Source organism: Eupeodes corollae, chromosome 1, assembly GCF_945859685.1.
Source record: "Eupeodes corollae chromosome 1, idEupCoro1.1, whole genome shotgun sequence".
Lineage (NCBI taxonomy): Eukaryota > Metazoa > Arthropoda > Insecta > Diptera > Syrphidae > Eupeodes > Eupeodes corollae.
The window spans coordinates 133,035,742-133,054,327 of record NC_079147.1 but is presented as its reverse complement, the minus strand read 5'-3'; the positions used below and the strand labels follow the sequence as shown (position 1 = coordinate 133,054,327).

The window sequence follows — 18,586 nt, the reverse complement described above, 5'->3', positions numbered from 1 at the left end:
CTTCCTTTGTTTTCTAAACGGTTTTCATGATTATACTCATGAGCATCCTGTTTGGGCGGACCTTGAATATCCCAAGATTTTTTTCTAAGATATTAGGCTTTAAATTTTTCAAATCGATCATTTAAAAACAATCTTGCATAATAAAATGCACGGTTTTTAATATCTAGACTGAATTTGATCTTAAACAATATTCCATATTCATCTCTTCTTTTCAAATACCTTTTCAAAGATTTTAAAACTTATAAACCCTTGCATACATGTTTAGTTTTAAATTTTAAACAATATATTCAAATAATGCGGTAGACATAAACAAATACAAACTAACTTGAAATTTATATTGAATTAAACGGCGCTGATGTGATGATTCAAATAATCAACATTTTATTATTTCTTTTTTTTATTTATAGCTCTCAACAATTGATGTTTATAACACTGCGCAATATATTAAAATTAAAATAGCTTCAAAATAAAACAGCCAAAATGTAGATTCAAAAACTATTTTTATCACATTTATCCAAAATAGTTTTAGGCTGATTAACTTTGAAAATAATAAGTCTTTATGTCTGCCGCTAACGCGCGCTGTCATGCCGCTAGAAGAATACTTGGATACAAAATACTACCTTTTAATCGATAAAGACGATATCATAAACAATTTCTAGGATCAAATTTAAGATGAAATACATGCACTTGTCTCTGAATTTCGGCAACTCCCAGTTTTTAAAAGATTTTATGTAAAAAAAAACAATAATGAATATACAAATTAAAGGAAAGCAAAACACAAACTCTGTGTACAACCCAAAGGAATGCAAGAGCGCAATGCAAACTTTTATGATTGGTATTGTTGTTGTTTGAGGTGTGTGTCATCCTCATCATCCTGATGACAGAGACCGAAACCGACAGCAGAAGTTGTCGAATTCGATTTCAATTGTATACAACTTTGCAAGTGCAATTCATGAAGTTGCAGCTTCCATGGCAGCATTTGACTGAGAGTTTCACAAGAAAACGATGAAAAACAAATTAAAAAAAAATAATACATCTAAAAGGACTTTGAAGCTAAATGTTAGGTGTGGGATCCTGGAAAGGCCTATTTGGTTATGTTATGTTTGGTCTGTTATAAACTCTCACCTTTGATTATTTCTTTTTAACATTTCTCTCAATTTGTTGTGGCGGCTGCTTTTTCTGTGGTGACTTTGTGTTGGAAATTAAATCGAAAGCATGAAACACAGTGGACGGGTAGCTTTTTGGAAGCATAAATAAATTATTCATTTTGATTCCTCTTCCTCTCGGTCGAGTGTGTCACCGAGGTAATCATCAACAACATTGCATGATAAACTGCTGCTGCTGCTGCTCAAGATCATCATCATCATCTTCCTCATGAGAATCGAACAAACGATTCTATTCAATGATTTACTTGAAAATGGGCAATACTCATTTGTGGCATATCATGTTAATTGACGGACCTGGTACTGCTGGAGATGCAGATAAAAATGATTCCCCAATAATGATGTCGACACTAGACACTCCACAGCTACAGCCCCAACTAAATCAAATTAAGAATGACTGAAGTTATGGTGCTGTTAGTGATGTAGGTAAAAGTAGAAGCAGCTGAAGCACCAAGAAGTCTAAGTCTCCTCATTCAGAAAATGTTTCACTTTGACGAGGAGAGATGGGATTCCATATTACAAAATCCCTTCAAGTTGACTTGTTTACAGTTTAAACAAACGATATTTTCAATTATTAATAAAATTACAATAAAGAAAATTAGAAAAGAAAAACTTTAATATAGCACGGTTTTTAAGACGATTCTTTTTCGTTCATGCATTGCATTTCACGTTCCGTTCACGCACGCAGGTATATGTATACAAAAATAAAATAAAAATTCTTTTTGTGTTGTTATGTTGTTTGTGTATTAGTTTTTTGGACGTTTTATTGAGATATGCATTATTGGTATAAATCTTTATTTTTATTTTAACTTTGCTATGCGAGTTTATTTTGCATTTAGTGGTTTGAGCTTTTGTTCTTTGCGTTATTTGTTAAGATGTTTGATTATTTTAGAGAGCAATAATTTTGTTTTTTAATTTCTTGAGGGAAAATAGAAATAAGTTTCACGCGAAAAAACCACACAAACGCGACACCTTAAAAAATTATGTTCGTTCTTTTTCGATTTATGAGAGTGTGTGTTGTACACTTTGAGGTTATGTCAGTTTTTTTTTCGTGCGCGAAGTTGGTTGTGGTTAAGAAATTGGTTGCGGGTGGAGGTATTTTGATTTGTTTTGGGTTTGTGTTCGGAATAGCTTTTTTAGTCGTGTCCCAATGAGGAGGGAATACATCTGATTGTAAATATTGGTCGCGTTCGATGATCAAAGCTATCAGGATGGGAAATGTTCTTGTATTCGCATCAACATTAATTGTTTTCAAATTTTTGTTTTGTAGCGCAAAATTAAGAGCAAATGTTTTAAATGCAAATGAATATTTTCTTATAGTAACCATGAGTTACTAGATATGGATAATAACCAACCTCGCGTTGGTTAATGCTTCAGCTCAACTTTCCATTACCGCAGCACGAATTTCGACTCGCGGTTTTTTTTTATTTGATAGATATGTGCAAATAAATAATAACTATAGTAATTTTAGAGTGAGTAAGGAAACATTTATTTCTATTTTAAATTAATTTTCAAAGTTCACATTTTTACATACAAAACACGCAAAAGTGGTTGATTTTGACATTTCTTAAATGTTTTTTGTTCAGTGTTGCCATACTTGATTTTTTTGTTGGGGATTTCTTTTATTTTAGTGCTCAAATACGCAAGAAGTACTTTCCATATACCGAAACTCACCCACCCGAAACCCTATAGTGATCCCAAGCAGGTTGGTTGCAGGAGGGCAGCATGCCTCCCTTACATACCTAGCTGTTAGTACGCCGTGTTATCAATTGAAAAAATAAAATACAAAAAAAGTAAGGTTAAGTCCGAAAAATAAAATTTTTTTTTTACAATGATTTAAAGGTGAATCCTCGAATTAATATTTAAAACATGTTCTATTGAGACCTCTACCTAACTGTGCCAAAAATCAGAAGGAAATTTATGCTGCGGTAATGGAAAGTCGATCCAAGTGTATCAGCGACCATCCTGTGAAGACCACAGCCTTTGTTGAGGATATGGAAAGAGCACTTCTCCCAATTATATGACGGCGATGACGAATAGAATTCCGTTGTAAGGGGATAAAACCACTCAACCTAGGCGACGCAGAACAACAAGTCTGCCTACTCGTCTTCGACGAAGTAAAGGTAGGAAGCCAACAGAAATGTTGAAGCTGACGGCCAAAAATACTCTAGTAAAGATATAAATCCCATATTGGTTTGCCTACAAGCTAAACCGGAAATTGGACTCATAAATTTATTTAAGTATGCGTGTGATTTCTCCTCTAATTTTATGAAATTTACCTATAAAAATTTAGTAGTTGATTCTATGTATGCGTGAAAACGCGTCAATTTCTCTCGTTGAATTCGTCCACATTACAAATACCACAATGTAAACAAATGGATTTTGGAAGGTGATACGTACGAAGAATTTATATCTTCATATAGTGTTTTTGCTGACGGCATTGCTGACGAATTATTTAAAGCTTGACTTGGGAGGGAGCGATGACTTGGGAGGGATTATGGCCCAATTCATCTTCAAAATATGGTCGGAAGTAGGCATGCCCGATTATTGCAATTTTAGCATAGTTTTCCCAATACACCAGAAAGGAGACATTCTGAATTGCGTTAAAAACAAACTGAACCAGTCTCCTGAATAAGATCCTTTCTGCTGTACTATGTTTACGTCTCAAGTTGTTTGTCAACAACCTTACCTATGTGTCTTCAGATCAGGAAAGTCCACCATTTACCAAATATTCACATTACGGAAGATCTTAGGCAAAAAAATCAGGTACTTCAAATCGAATTCGTTACCCACCATATCTTTATCGATTTCTGCGTATGACAGCATCTATAGGGAAGAGCTCTACAGGAAATATGTCTAGTTTTGGCATACCTGTCAAACTTATCTGTTTGTGCAGAATGACGATGGAGAATGCTCGCTGCTCTATCAAGGTCGTGTCATGCGTTTTGTGCAAAACTCAACCGTCAACACTCGAGGCACCATCTTCAAAGGTCCACCCAATTAGTCGGATACGACACTGGCACTGAAATCAAACGAAGAACAATTCTCTCTCGCTGCTTCTTCGGACTTAAAAGGCAATTGAGTAGTACAGTTTTCTCTCGAGCACCATCTATAAAACACTCATCATCCCGGTTCTAATTTATGGCGCCGAGGTTTGGACCCTTTTAAAGAAAGACAAAAGCGTCTTAGGATGTTTTTAGAGAGATGTCTTAGTGTGATTTTAGGTCCCGTCTGCATAGATGGAGAGTGGAGGAGAAGAGACAACAAAGAACTGTACGGGCTCAATAGCGACACTGACCTGGTTAAAAGAATTAAAGTCGAAAGACTTATTTGGCCGGATCATGTAGAGCGGACGGACATCAACGCTGCAGCCCTGAAGATCTTCGAACCCAATCCACAAGGACCGCAACTACCCGGACTTTAGGGCCACCTGAAGTATGTAAGTTAGGTTCAACGGAAAAATGAAGAATTTAATTTTTGGTCCATTTGGATTTTTAGCAACGAGCCTAGGCTTGGCAATTCCGTGTGTGGGGAAACAACGAGCCAAGTAGTTCTGTCTGTTTACACAATCTTAGACCCCTAATAACTCTTTCTGCCTGTGTATTTCTTTGGGATACTTATATTTGTCTGTGTTCGAAATTAAAAATATAAAAATAATCAATATGCCAAAGTGGCTGTGACTTGGTCGTGTTTTCCGGGCAAATTTGGACCGTACCAAATTGGACATGGTCGTGTATGTCCAGCTTAATAACATCTATATTTGTTTAGGGGTTTGATAAAATAAACAAAAATTAAGTTCCTTCTGAAGGGCTTTTAGCGTTAAAGAATAGATGACATTAACGCCAAGTTGGTGACTAGCAATCCTTATCTAGTAGGATGTTCAAATCTTTGAGTTGTACAAATTAGGTATGTTTGATGTAGTGAAACCATTCAGATAAGTAGGGTTATAGTATTTAACTTAAAAACTTCTTTTGAGAAGTTATACATATAATAATAAATAAATAAAATAATGGGGGACCGAATAGATGGTGTAGCATTTAAGTAAGCATGTGGAATTTTCATTTTTTTGTGATAGATCGGTTTTATTTTCACTTAGCTTTTGGTTAAATAAACTAACGTAAGTTATCCATTTTTATCATACTTACCAAATTGGTTTCACTATCAATTTTATAAATGGTTGCCTCACCGACCAGACCTTAATACCCCTGTTGAGCATTTTATTTTGCTGTGAGGCATATCAGATCTCTAATCAACGCAAAATATTTTCTATTCCAAAAAACAACAAAACCTTAGCTGTTGACAGTTTAAAGATACATTTTACTGAAAATAGAGCTTTATCATACAGTATACATTTACAAATTGTTTATTTCCTTAAAAAATTCCGCAACATTTATTTGAATGTATGTATCACCAAAAATTTTTATAGATACATATGTATAAGTACTTAAACTAAAGGTTTATTTTTAACATAAACAGGTGTATCAAAATCAAGGATTGGATTGTCCTGCTATAGAAACAGCAACAGCCGGATCAAGTCCAAAATTCATCTTTAAGACATCGCAAAATACCGTAAGCAAAACTGTTGCCACAACAAAATGATTTAAAACGTCTGCCGCTTTTCTTTGAAATGGTGTTTTATGAATAGACAATAAAGATTGAATCAAGAGAAGTACTCCAACTGTCACCTGTGTATATATAAAAAAATAAAACCAAGTTGTTAATTTTTTAAAAATAGACTCACTTTATTTTTAAAATTCTTTCTAAAAATTATTAGTTTACAGTTTTTTTCTTAAGTTTCAAATTAAGTTTGTAACAGAAACAAGGAAAAATCATTTTAATGAGGAGTAAGAACAGGGTTTAATTTATGTGCAATTACGTCTGACAATGAAATTGATTGGCTAGTTAACTGTCAAGAACTGTCATACGACACGTACAATGTACGTATACTTCAAATTTTATTCACGTTAAATTTCAAAACCATATATACTTTTTTATGTTGCTGAAAGTGCATTGTTGCATAAAACTTATCATGTTTTTTTTTTAATTTATGTTTTAAACTTTTATGGCTCTTTTTCACCACGATCAATTAGCCGCAGTGGTTGTGATGAGTATTCCATTCCGAAACCAGATATAATTACATTAACAATAGAAATTATAAATATTGTGACCAATATGACATCATTCATAATAATAGCAGCTGTTTGTTCATTTTTTCTGTTGATATTCAAACTTCCAATGATGACAAAGAAAATACCAACCAGGAGCTACAAATACACGAATATTTAAATTTGTAACGAAAAGACATATAGGTAGTTAATAAAATATATTCCCTATAATAATATTACATTAAACTTTATTATAAATGTTATTTATAGGAAACAAGTGCAGAGCTATAATAGATTCCTCATCAAGAAAAATAAAATAAGCAATTTTAATATATACTGTTAAAATTACTTAAAACAAAGCAAATATTAACAGCCAATTTCTTAAATGGGTTCTAACTCATTTCTTCATCAAGTTCTTAAGCGTTAGAACTATGATTCACATTTCAGTTTGGGAAAGAATTTCGATTTAATAGACCCCTTAATTTAGGGATCTAGGATAGTAAAGTTTAGTGTAGCAATGATTTTGTATTTTCCAAAGACTTTTTTTTAGATTTATTCTGTGTTTAGACAAAGACGACAATTTATTTGCAATAATCATTCCTTCTTAAGACCTTAGAAAGATTGATTGATATTCATTTAAGGGCAAGAATTGATACAAGACTTCTGTCTACGTCTCAACATACCTACGGTAAATCAGTGGAAACGGCGTTACACAAACTAGTACGTACCATCGAATACTCCATCCATCATAGAGACTTCACTGTGCTTGCTTTCCTTGACATCGAATGTACTTTAAAGAAGGTGGACACATATGCAATCACATCTGCACTAACAACTCTGAACGTAGAGAGTTCGTTTGGGGAGTTAATTCATTTAATGCTAAAATCTTTACTGGTTTGGATGCGGAGGGTTTCAGAGTGATTGCCTATATATGGATGAAGTTGCTTTAGCGGTTTAAGGAAAGCATCTTAATACCCTAAAATAACTCTTACAAAATGCCTTAGACAGACAAATACTTTGGGCTGATTGGTGTGGACTGGGTGTTAACCCACACAAAACCTAATTAGTCCTATTTTCGAAGAAATGCAAAATTCCATTTGCTAACCCTCCCTTTATTAAAGGAATCGAATATAAGTTCTTAGACGAGTCTAAGTAGCTGGGATTTATTAGACAAAATTGAAAACACTGAATTGGAAACGCATTATACCAGAAACAGTCAAAAAAGCTACTGTAGCTCTTTTCTTGCAAAATGTGGCTTACAACACCGAATCACGCATTGGTTATACATCGGTAATCAGACCGATTTTAATGTAAGGTGTGGTGGTTTGCTTTAGAAAAAGCTATAAACCGCGACAAACTAAATAAAGTTCAACGTTCAGCTTGCCTATGTATAAGCCGATCGCTCAGCACGACCCCATCTGCGGCACTGGCACCCTACTCTACCTTACACCTCTGGATATATTTATAGTAAACAAATAATTGCACGCTCTGCTTTTTACCAACAACATTGGCCTCTCGGTAATTTCCAGCGTGTTCCAGGCGGAACTTTTGGCGGTAAAAGAAGTCTTGTACTAGTAAAAACCAGGTGGTATCACATCACCATGTTTTAGGTGACAAACAACATCTGGCCTAAAGCGATCAAGATGCTTGTTATCTCCAAGCACATCGCATATACATAAGCTCAATAATCGGTGTCATAACCCTGTATTGTCTAAAAGGAAAGCACACCACGTGGCTAGCCGTATTCTCAAATGACATTTGCGGAATCTGTATGGATGAGAAAATAAATCTTCACCTCCTCTGTACATGCCCAGCTCTAGCTCAAAAACGCAAGAATCACCTATAAGAATTGTTCTACAACAATCTCAATCATATTAACTTAATCAGACTCTTACGTTTCGTAAGGGTCTTAAACTGGTTTCATTGGGAATATTAAAACTAAATCTAAAAATAAATGTCCACTCTAAGAAAAACTGGCAGATTTTTTAAAATTTCGTTCGTAAAATTTCAGAATTTCAAGTAAAAACTACGAACGGGGTACTACATAATAATAGCAAAAAAAAAACACGTTATGACCATTTCCATTCAACCGAGATCTAAAATGTCTAGAACTCAGAATTGATTTTAAACCGGATTTTACAGACATGTTGGGAGCTATGTTAAAGCTCATCACACTGTATGTGGAGTACAGATATTACCAACAAAGGTGAGTGTCTTTTTGATTATATTCTTGGTATACTAACCTCTTAGTAAGTAATGTTTTAAATAAACCAACCTTTATTACTAATACTCGACAAGAAGACCTAGACATAACTCTTGTCTCTAGATAACCATATGATCTTGGACACTCGTTCTCTGATCATAAATATATCCAGTTCAATATCAATGTGCATGAAAACCGGAACTTGACAACAAAGTCAATGACCTTACCCCAGCTATGAATAGATCGCTAGAAATTGGCTGTGCACTTATACTCATAAAAGGAAAGAGGAAACTACATTAGTGGACCTCAGAGCTTGACTCGTTCAGAAAAGAATGTAGGAAACTGTTTAACCGAGCCAGACCCGCATTACTAGCCCCTCACTGGGAGGAGAATTTTTAAGAAGGCACTAAGGAAATCTAAGTGATTTTCCTGATGATCCTTTTGTGCCACGATAAAAGAATACTCTGAGGCCTCCAGGCTATGGAAATTTCTTTTAACCAATCCAGCGATGCCATGCTATATAAAAAATGGAGATGGCTCCTGGACAAATTCAAGTAAAGAATCGCTGAACTTACTACTGGATACTCACTTTCCTTGTAGTTCTCTAACCGCAACTTGTAACAATCATATTCGTTCAAGTTTTAATATAACATATCCACAAGGTCTGATCTGGGACAAGCTAAAATGTGCTCTCAACAGCTTCGAACCATTTAAGTCTGCAGGATCAGATGGAATAATACCAGCTAAACTACAAACAACGTCAGGCATTATTGCACCAATCCTTGAGGCAGTTTTTAACAGCTATCTATGTGTGGTCTATTATCTAATAGGAACGCACGCCAATCGGATAGGCGTATTCTCTAATGACTTGCAAAAGCTGAATGAATGAGGACATGTCCTGCGCTAGCTCAAAAACGCAAGAATTACCTGGGAAAATTCTTCTATAACGATCTTAACAATCTAAATCATATTAGCTTAATCAGCCTCTCACGTAAGGGATTCAAACTGGTTTCATTGAGCTTAAGAAAAGCCTAAAGACATAAAACTGCCCTAAGTGTGTCCCATTCCATCACGGACAGCCGGGCATCAATCCTTGAGGCAATTGTTAACAGCTGTCTATATCTGCTCTACTATCTAAAAGGAAAGCACACCAAGCGATTAGGCGCATTCTCAAATTACTTTTGCAGAAGCTGCATGGGTGAGTTCAAAAACGCAAGAATTACCTAGGGAAATTCCAGTCTCTCACGTTTCATTGAGCCTAAGAAAACTCTGAAAACATAAAACTGGCATAAGTATGTCCCATTCCATCATGGACAGCCATTTTAACCTAACCTAGCCTAACCTCTACAGACATGATAAGAACTTCGGCAAGAAATTTGCCATTGAAAAATTCAAATTACTTAGCTTCTTCAAAATTAGTTTAAGTTTTTTCAAACTGATATTATGAAAAAAATATTGGTTTTGCTATATTCTGCTAATTTAGTTTTACATCAAAAATGGGTTTATGTTTTTAAGATCGATTTTCACAAATGATAAACTGCAGGGGTCATTATTAACATATTAATAATAAGGATACAAAATTAATTGTTTTTAATTGTAATATGTATGTATATTATTACTAAACCATATGTATACATATCGAGCCCTTCCCGCCATTTTATCGTAACCAACATTTCCAATAAAAAAGGCAAATTAAATATTAAAATTTGCTAGTAAAACATGGAGCCTGAAAGAATATTGTCATTGTTGTATAAGTTGTTTCAAAGACCAGCAGTATGCTTTTGATTTGTAGTTTAGGATACAATTTATTTTTGAGCATACGATAAATTGGCGGGAAGGGCTCGATATGTATGTAAATGTAATTCTTACAAAAAAAATGGTTTTGTTTTTGTTCAAGATTCTCACGACTATTTAAAGAAATTTGTATATATAATTTTTAAAAGTTTAAGAACTGCTATATTTTCTAAATTTATTATTGCCACGAATTACCGATTTCAAATATAAAACACACAGCTTGACAATATTTATTTTGATAAAATGTTATTTACAACTCATGTAAAGGTACATTAAATTTTAAATACACATATTTTGTTTTAATCATTTAAGTAATTTCCTTGAGAAGGTGGCATTTTTGAGTCAAAAGCAGATATGAACAGATTTATCATTGCAGTTAAAAATGCAAATGCAGTTCGAACGTGATTTATAATGTTGGCTGATGAATGAAATTCGGCCTTATGAAGACGACAATCACGTAACAAACTCAATGATAAACTGAGAGCCCCAGATAGAATCTATTTACATATAAAATAATAATTTATTGTATATAACTTTCCAAAAAGATATTTTATTGAGTTGTTTTGTAAAGCTAAGTATACATGATTGGAAGATCTTCCAATATTGGTATATTTTTCGCAAACAATTTTAACCAATTTTCTAACAACTATGTAAACAACAAATTTTATCTGTCAAAAGTGACAGAAAAAAAAATCCAGTCAATTGTCGGCAAATTTTCTATCAAAAAATTTACCGACTTCTTGCAATCGCTTGTATTCTTAACACCAAATAGTTTATATTTTCAAATGATTTGATGAATTTCCACTAATGGATATTAGAAGATGTTCTTTTCAAACAACGTCATCCAATTTTTAATTGGCAGAAAGTTTTTGAGTAGGAAACAACCAAAAAAGAATTTGAAAACTACGAAAATCGAAAGAAATAAGCAGTAACCGTTTCAAAAATAACAAAAAAGAAGATATAACAAAAAGGGTTAAAAATCTTTTTGCACAACCTGTTGTTATCACTTCTTAAATAAATTTTTGATATTCTCTATCATCTGTTGAGAAAATTGTCTTCCAATGATTTTACCAATTTTATTCCTTTCTAAAGTCTTCCAAACGTGTAAAAAGACAATTATTAATTGAAATAAAAAATTGTCAGCAATTGTCTGCCGATTTCTTACCAAAAAATTGTCTATTGGATAAAATCAACAAACCGTATAAACAGACAATTTCCAGTTGATAGAAAATTGACAATTGCCACCTTATTGGATACTATTGATAAACTTTTGACAGTTCGGTCAATATTGGAAAATCTTCAAATCGTGTATACTTGGCTTACTTTTATATTTTCCAATTCAAAGCATTATTTTCGTTTTTGGAATATTAAGGCCTAGTATACAAATTTGGTAAAAGTTGTATTTATATTTTTCAAAAAACGTTTTTCTAACTTTTGATTTTGTAGAGATTAAGATTGTAGAGTTAACATTTAAAATTTCGCTTATCCCGATTTGAGTTCCTAGTAGGCTTTAATTCCAAAATTGATAATATTTTGCTACGAAATAATGATTGAAATTGCAGAAAATGAAGTTTACTTCATAATTTATTATTGTTGTTGGTTAATTCTTAGTTCACTTATGTACCTGTAAAAATATTGATAGGCTTATCAAAATCAACATTAATTTGTAGAATTGATGTTGTTCTCCTACTTGAAGAATGTATTTTAGTTGGGATGCATTTGCTGTAAGCAAAGCTATATCCAGCATCCCCTGAGCAATAGTTTTCTTAGTTGCATATCGATTTGCATCCATTGATTTCATCTAAAAGAAACAAATATTACAAATTATTTTCAATAAAAAAACATAGTCAAACTATTTTCATGAAGTATAATTATATTTTAAAATTTCAAAACGTATACATGGAAACGTAAACCAAGAGCTTTGGGAAATGCCAGAATTTTTAAAAATAGTGTTAGGATGTTTCGAACTAACAGGTACTGACTGTTTACTGTAAGATAAAATTTGATCCATTTTAATAAACCCGATTGAATTTCAAAAATTTCAAGTTTTTTTAAGAAATCATAAGAATCAACTTTGACAAAGGCTTTGGAAAAATCCCATTTTCCATATTGCATAAGCATTAATTTAAAAACATGGCGAGATTGGTAATAGAACTACCGCGAGTGAAAACGTGCTTTACATCAGGTAAACCATTTTTAAATATATAGCTTGTTTTTGACAATGGCTTCAAAAATTTAAGGAATAACTTGCAATTTTGAAATAGTTCAATAGTTATAGACTAATTGTGTAGACCCAGATTTTCCATTCATCCACAACTTCACTATTCCGAAGGGACAAGTGGAAAACCATGGAAAGAGGTTTGGTCAATCCATCTTTACAATAAGTGCGTTTTTGGTATTTTATATATAGTACAGTGAGAAATTACCAAAAACGATCCGCAGTAGCCAGATTTTTGTATTTAAAAATTGGTAAAACTGAAAAAAGATTTGTCAGAACAAAAATTTTAAAAAAACACACAAATAGAAGAAAGTTTTGTGAAAATCAAATGTTAAAATTAACTTAGCAAAAAAAAACTAACTAAAACTTATAAAATGGACAATTTTTAAGAAGAAATGGTAAGACAAAATCTGGAAATTGAGATTCTATAAAAAAAGTTCATTTAACAATTGCTTCAAGGTTTGTTCGAAGACTACTACATCGGCTCAATTCGTTATATACCTGAATTGATTTGAAATGAGATCGGAGTCCAGTAAAAATTTGGGAAGAAAAACCTGCGTGGAGAAGTTGGTTTAAAAAATAATGCATTATGGTCTGTTTATTTGCATATTTGTGTACAAAAAATATAGTTTTGTTTTAATCAAATTACAAAACAAATGGGCATGGAGCATATTCTTATATGGTGCTGAACTAATTAGTTCTTTATTGTTTAACACGAATCCAACTATCTCACTTGCACATCACACATCGAAAACATCGAAACACCATTTGCATTTTAGAATGTTATACTTAATCATTTTAAATCTTTTTGTGCGCTAGAAAAACACCAACAAGATTTTTTCAATCTAAACTGAGATATACCTTTAGTGGAGACATAGCAAAACTTAATTAACTTTTCTATTGTTTTCTCTTGCAAAATAAGCCCAGTTAGTCCTTTTTCATTAACAAAACCAAATAAAATCGACAGTAACAGATTGATTTTTTTTCCCCAATGGAACACATACATAATTCCAAATGCACAACTACTCAACGAACACAGTCATAGAGATACAAATGCAATTATGTAAATGTGAAAAACCCATCCATAGTAAGATTCTACTCTAACTTTTATCGGTGTTATTCATACTATGGATATTGTTTTTGTTATTCGTGTAAAATCCTACTATACTATGGATATATTTTCCAACAAAACACGGGTTTTTTTTCAGAAATACCGGTGCCATGAAACAAACTTTGGGAAACTCAAAACTCCAATCCAAACGTATTGTTGATAAGAAAATTAGTTTAAAAAATCATAATCGTAACGACAAGACAATTATTGTTTGAATTTTTTGGATCAGCAATCTGATCAATTTATTTTTCAATTTTTTGAAATATGAGTTAAATTATGATCTTATTATTTGCATTTTTTTTTTTAAAGAACAAATTTTCAAAACGAATCTTCTAAGACATTTTTAAATAATGCAAAACATGTAGATAAATTATTAGAAATCAAAAGTACATGTTAACAGCTCCATAGTTAGCTGTGGCAAAATTATAATTCACCGACGATATTTCACTAACTTTAACGTTGCAAAATTCAAGAAATAAATTCAACTTCTAGAGCTGCACGATGTAAACAGTTATTCAAAAAAAGTGGTATAAGAGCTTTAACAAATGAATTAATATCATTATTTAAAAAATAATATCAAGTTAATGATTATTTAAATGTTTACACAACTAATTTGTTTCAAATCTAAAGATAACAAATGATCAATAAACAAGATTTCTATATCATTCAAAACATTAAGTGGTATATCACGGTTATCATCTTCAGATTACATCTAATTAATATCACCTAAATTAAAATCATCCAAAACGCAAAAGTAAGTATTATAATTGGTAGAAACGTTAATATCAAATATATAAGAAATATTAAGCATATGGGCATTATAAATATTGAAATTAGTTTTAGTTGGCACATAAGATATACAATAAAAAATATTATATACAGTTGTGGCCACACAATAAGAAACGATATATTGTTAATATTTTCATCAATAAGATTTTTTTAAGCACCACTGTATTTGGCTAGTACTGTTAGTCGATAATGGCTGACATATTGTGTTTTTCTGAACGCGAGAAGTTGTCAAAACGTGGTTATTTTAGGGAATTCATTTGAAGTCGACATTTTGCTGGACAGAAAATAAGAAACGACAACTAGAATCAGTGAATTTGTTTTTAATTCGGATTTTTTATCGATGTGAGTTGGTTGTTTTCATTATATTTTCCTTATTTTTACAGTATTAATTATAATACAGTGAAAAAATGGGTAAAAATAAGTCGTGCAATCCAGAACTCCGGAGGCTGATTGTGCAGTGTTACCAAAATGACAATGAGTCAATAAACTCCATAGCTAAAAGGATTTAGCTGTTCCAAAAAGTTGGTATTTGGAGCCATACAAGTATTTCAAATAACTGGAAGCTTTGAAATCCCTTAAAGATTGCCAATTGAGCGGAATCCTTCCTTGGCTTCTGGTACACCCCAAAATTAGTCGAGAACTGTCAGCTAGAACTATAAGGCGTCGCCTCTTAAAACATGGTCTACGCGGATGTGTTGCACGGAGAAAACCATATGTGCCAAAAAAAGCCTTAAGGCACGATTGACTTTGGCTAGATTGCACTTAAATAAAACCTTACAATTTTCGGAAAAAAAAACACTCTGGAGTGATGAATCTAAGTTAAATTTGTTTGAGTCAGACGGTAAAGTGTACGTTACAAGTCCTCAGAAAAAAGAATTAGACCCAAAACACACGCTGAAGACCGTGAAACATGAAGGAGGAAACATAATGGTTTGGGGTACACTTTCTTGGAGTGGTGTTGGTCCATTAGTAAGGATAAACGATCGAATGGATCAACACGTTTATAAAAGCATATTGGAGAATGTCATGGAACCTTATTCATTCGCACACATGCCCATTAGTTACATTTTTCAGCAGGACAACGATCCGAAACACACTGCACGTATTGTAAAGCAGTGGTTTGCCGATACAAAAACCAGTATTTTGGATTGGCCCGCGCAAATTCCTGAATCCAATTGAAAACTTGTGGGCAGACGTCGAGAGAGGATTAAAATCCAAAAAATCTAAAAACTCGGACGAGCTTTTCCAAAACATTAAGTAGGTCTGGGAGGGTATACCACTAATGCTTACTTTATGTTAAATTGAAGATTTTTAATGAAATACCGTTTTATATGTTCTGTGTTTATATGTTTTTATATTTGATATTGTCTAGCTTTTTTCTTGCATTAATTATTTAATGTGTACTCTTATTCATAGGCTATAAATCAAACCTCTTTTCAACCTGAAGAAATGTATTTTTAATAAAGTTATGCATACGTATATTACTATATAGGTGTCGTTTCTAATTGTGTGGCCACCAGTGTACATATATTTAGAACAACTGACTGTTACACAAATTTTCTCAACATAATCATTTTTAAGAGGAATAATTTGACTTGCCAATGAAGAATGAGCCTTAAGCACTACACCACCCCCTTTCGCTAGTTAATCGTCATCACAGTAACGATCTCTTCTAAATAGAATAAAATCATTTTACAACAGCTCCGGAAAAAGGATTGCCATAAAGCCAAGAATAGAAATTGGCTCACAGCTTAAAGAACGCTGTTAATTTTTAGTCTTAACCTTCCAGTATTATGTAGAATCATTTAAACATTATTAGAAAGCTTCTCATAAGTTACTTCAACGCCTTCGTTTGGGATTCGAAGAGATGGTCAATCCGTCTATGAAGTATTACAACACCTCTAGGCCAAAAAGAGTCAACGTATAAGTTATTACCACATTTAGAGGAAACACCAATTTTAAAATTAATCAATCTTTATTGACGATCCGAAAAATATAAACATGTTAATAAAAGTGATAACCCCTTTAGTGTATGCAATTTTAAAAAAAAATATATAAAAATGATGTATTTTATCATTTACCTAAAAATACATTCTGTGTATTTCTGCAAAGGTTTCTTCTTTAACTTTCTTTTGTTAAAAAAATAGAGCTCGATCTATGTATTGCAACAAAATAAAAAAATTCAAAATTCATATGTACATATTCATATAAATAATAAACAATATAGTGTTTTTTTTAACCAACCATTAACACTTACAAACATATTACTAAAAACAAAAACGAAAAAAGTCAACAATTGTAATGTTCTATAACCTTAATGTTTGTACAATCGCGATCGGTACAAGCTTCTTAGCATCGTAAATAAATGTATGTATAAATCTTTAATTTTGCTACTGTCAGCACATGTTAAAGTCTCTAAAGTACATAATATTTTGAAGCATTAATATTAAAAATGTACCTTGTTTTTTTCAAAAAATTGTATTGTTTTAAAAAAAACCTGTCTACTTGTTTTTCACCCTTCTACCGAGATCTTCACGGTTCTTACCTGAATTTGAATTGATTACTCAGTGAAAATTATAAAAAGGCACATCACTAGTTCTGCATCACCTATCAAATTTTGTGAATCATACAAAATATGTTCTCGGAATTCGGACAGGATAAGTGAAAACATTTCACTATTATAAGGTAAATTGGATACAAGCGTTGAAATTCCACAAGATCAAAAAATAAACTACTTAAAAAAGTTGAAAAAAGTGCAAAGTTTCAGAAAAAAGTATTGAAATATTTAGATTTTATGGTTTACATTAATGTACATATAACGTTTTTTTTACATATGAAATGAGTCCGTAGTGCCCATGGCATGATGGTTAATGTGTTAGGCTGTCATGCTAGAGGTCTTGGGTTTGATTGCTGTATGTGCCATCTAAAGTTTTTTCACTGGTACTGTCTCTTGCGAGGAATTGAAAAATTCTCGAAGAGTAATTCTTGCCATGAAAAGTGCTTTTTCAAAAAATACGCTTGGATCTAGCTTAAAACTGTAGGTCTACTCCATCCCTGATAACATTACTCGCACACAGAAGTGGTTGAGAGTCACTAGGCTCTAGGTTTATTGTATTGTTTAAAAAAACCACTACATATTAAACAAAATCTTTTTTGTTTTATACCCTTCTACCGATATCTTCACGGTGCGTACCTGAGTTTGAATTAATTACTCAGTGAAAAATATACAAAGGCACATCACTAGTTCTGCATCACCTATCAAATTTAGTGACGTATATTTTTGTTTCTATCATTATCTTAATAAATTATTAACATGTCTTCTTCTTTTTTGTTTTGCTCTACACTTGCATTCTTCCCATATACATAATTTAGAGTATACTATATGTATATATGTATGTAGGTAAGGAACCTGATTTTGCAATTTAATATCTTTAATTCTAAGATACAAATTTGTGTATTAGCAAACAAAACACAAATTTTATTAGAAGTTAAAAATCAAAGTTCACAAATATATATGCAAAATTTAAAACATACTCATAAACACTTAAATTGTTGGTTTAAAAATTAGGGAAATACAATGAAACACTTAAATTTACCTCAGATTCATTATTCATCATATTTCCAACTACAAATGTCGTAAATTGACCAAAATTGTTCTTTTAAAGATTAAACGTTTCTTAAAACCAAGAATGTATCCAACTTCTGTGTTAAGAAACTCTTTTGGTAGAATGGAGGTATTTTTAAAGTTTATAACTTATTCAAATTCAATTATTTTGGATATTTTCTTTTGTGAATGATAGCAAACTTTGGTAACCACGCAACACAACTCAACAATAAAACATTCTGAATTCAACTGCCGAGTGCCGACCAACTGTAACTGTGTCTGCCGCGAAACGCTAACATCGGTCGTCGCGTCGAATCACAACAGAAGCTACTCATGGATTCGAAACAGAAATGATATAATGAAATCTTAGCTACAATTTTAGTATATGTGCAATATTAATGACAAAACGTTCTCGACTCATCCGATACCGATACATATGACAACATAAAGAAAATTGAACATACTCACAGCAATACATGAAATTAAGTTTCTTCATTGTTTTTTGAGCGGCAAGTTTTGTACCTGGTTTTATTGATTCACTAACAAAAGTTGGTAACTTAGGTGTGTACTGCACTGACTCGTATTAGTGAAATGAATTT

At 32.4% G+C, this 18,586-nt stretch overlaps 2 protein-coding genes across 6 annotated transcripts in view; both read right to left on the bottom strand.

Annotated features, from left to right (window-relative positions):
* LOC129954255 (axin) overlaps positions 1-2,183 on the bottom strand; it is a 68,582-nt gene extending 66,399 nt beyond the window's left edge. Inside the window, exon 1 of one of the 2 annotated variants that reach the window (XM_056068043.1) lies at positions 1,126-2,183. The gene's annotated coding sequence lies outside the window, so the exon portion shown is untranslated. The remainder of the gene's footprint in view (positions 1-1,125) is intronic. The other variant, XM_056068044.1, reaches the window with a different exon arrangement.
* Positions 2,184-5,459: 3,276 nt separating this feature from the next.
* On the bottom strand, positions 5,460-18,584 carry LOC129939579 (ninjurin-1). Of its 4 annotated transcripts, none has more exons than XM_056047644.1 (3): positions 17,980-18,415; positions 11,890-12,066; positions 5,460-5,848 (listed from the first exon to the last, which is right to left on the bottom strand). In XM_056047644.1, the coding sequence occupies exons 1-3, from the start codon at positions 17,998-18,000 to the stop codon at positions 5,651-5,653; spliced, it is 396 nt and encodes a 131-aa protein (XP_055903619.1). In that variant the 5' UTR covers positions 18,001-18,415; the 3' UTR covers positions 5,460-5,650. The 4 variants fall into 4 exon arrangements, with proteins under 4 accessions (XP_055903619.1, XP_055903621.1, XP_055903618.1 ...); XM_056047646.1 differs by lacking the exons at positions 5,460-5,848; positions 17,980-18,415 and adding exons at positions 5,882-6,427; positions 18,456-18,584; XM_056047643.1 differs by lacking the exon at positions 5,460-5,848 and adding an exon at positions 5,882-6,427.
* Between the last annotated feature and the right edge of the window lie 2 nt (positions 18,585-18,586).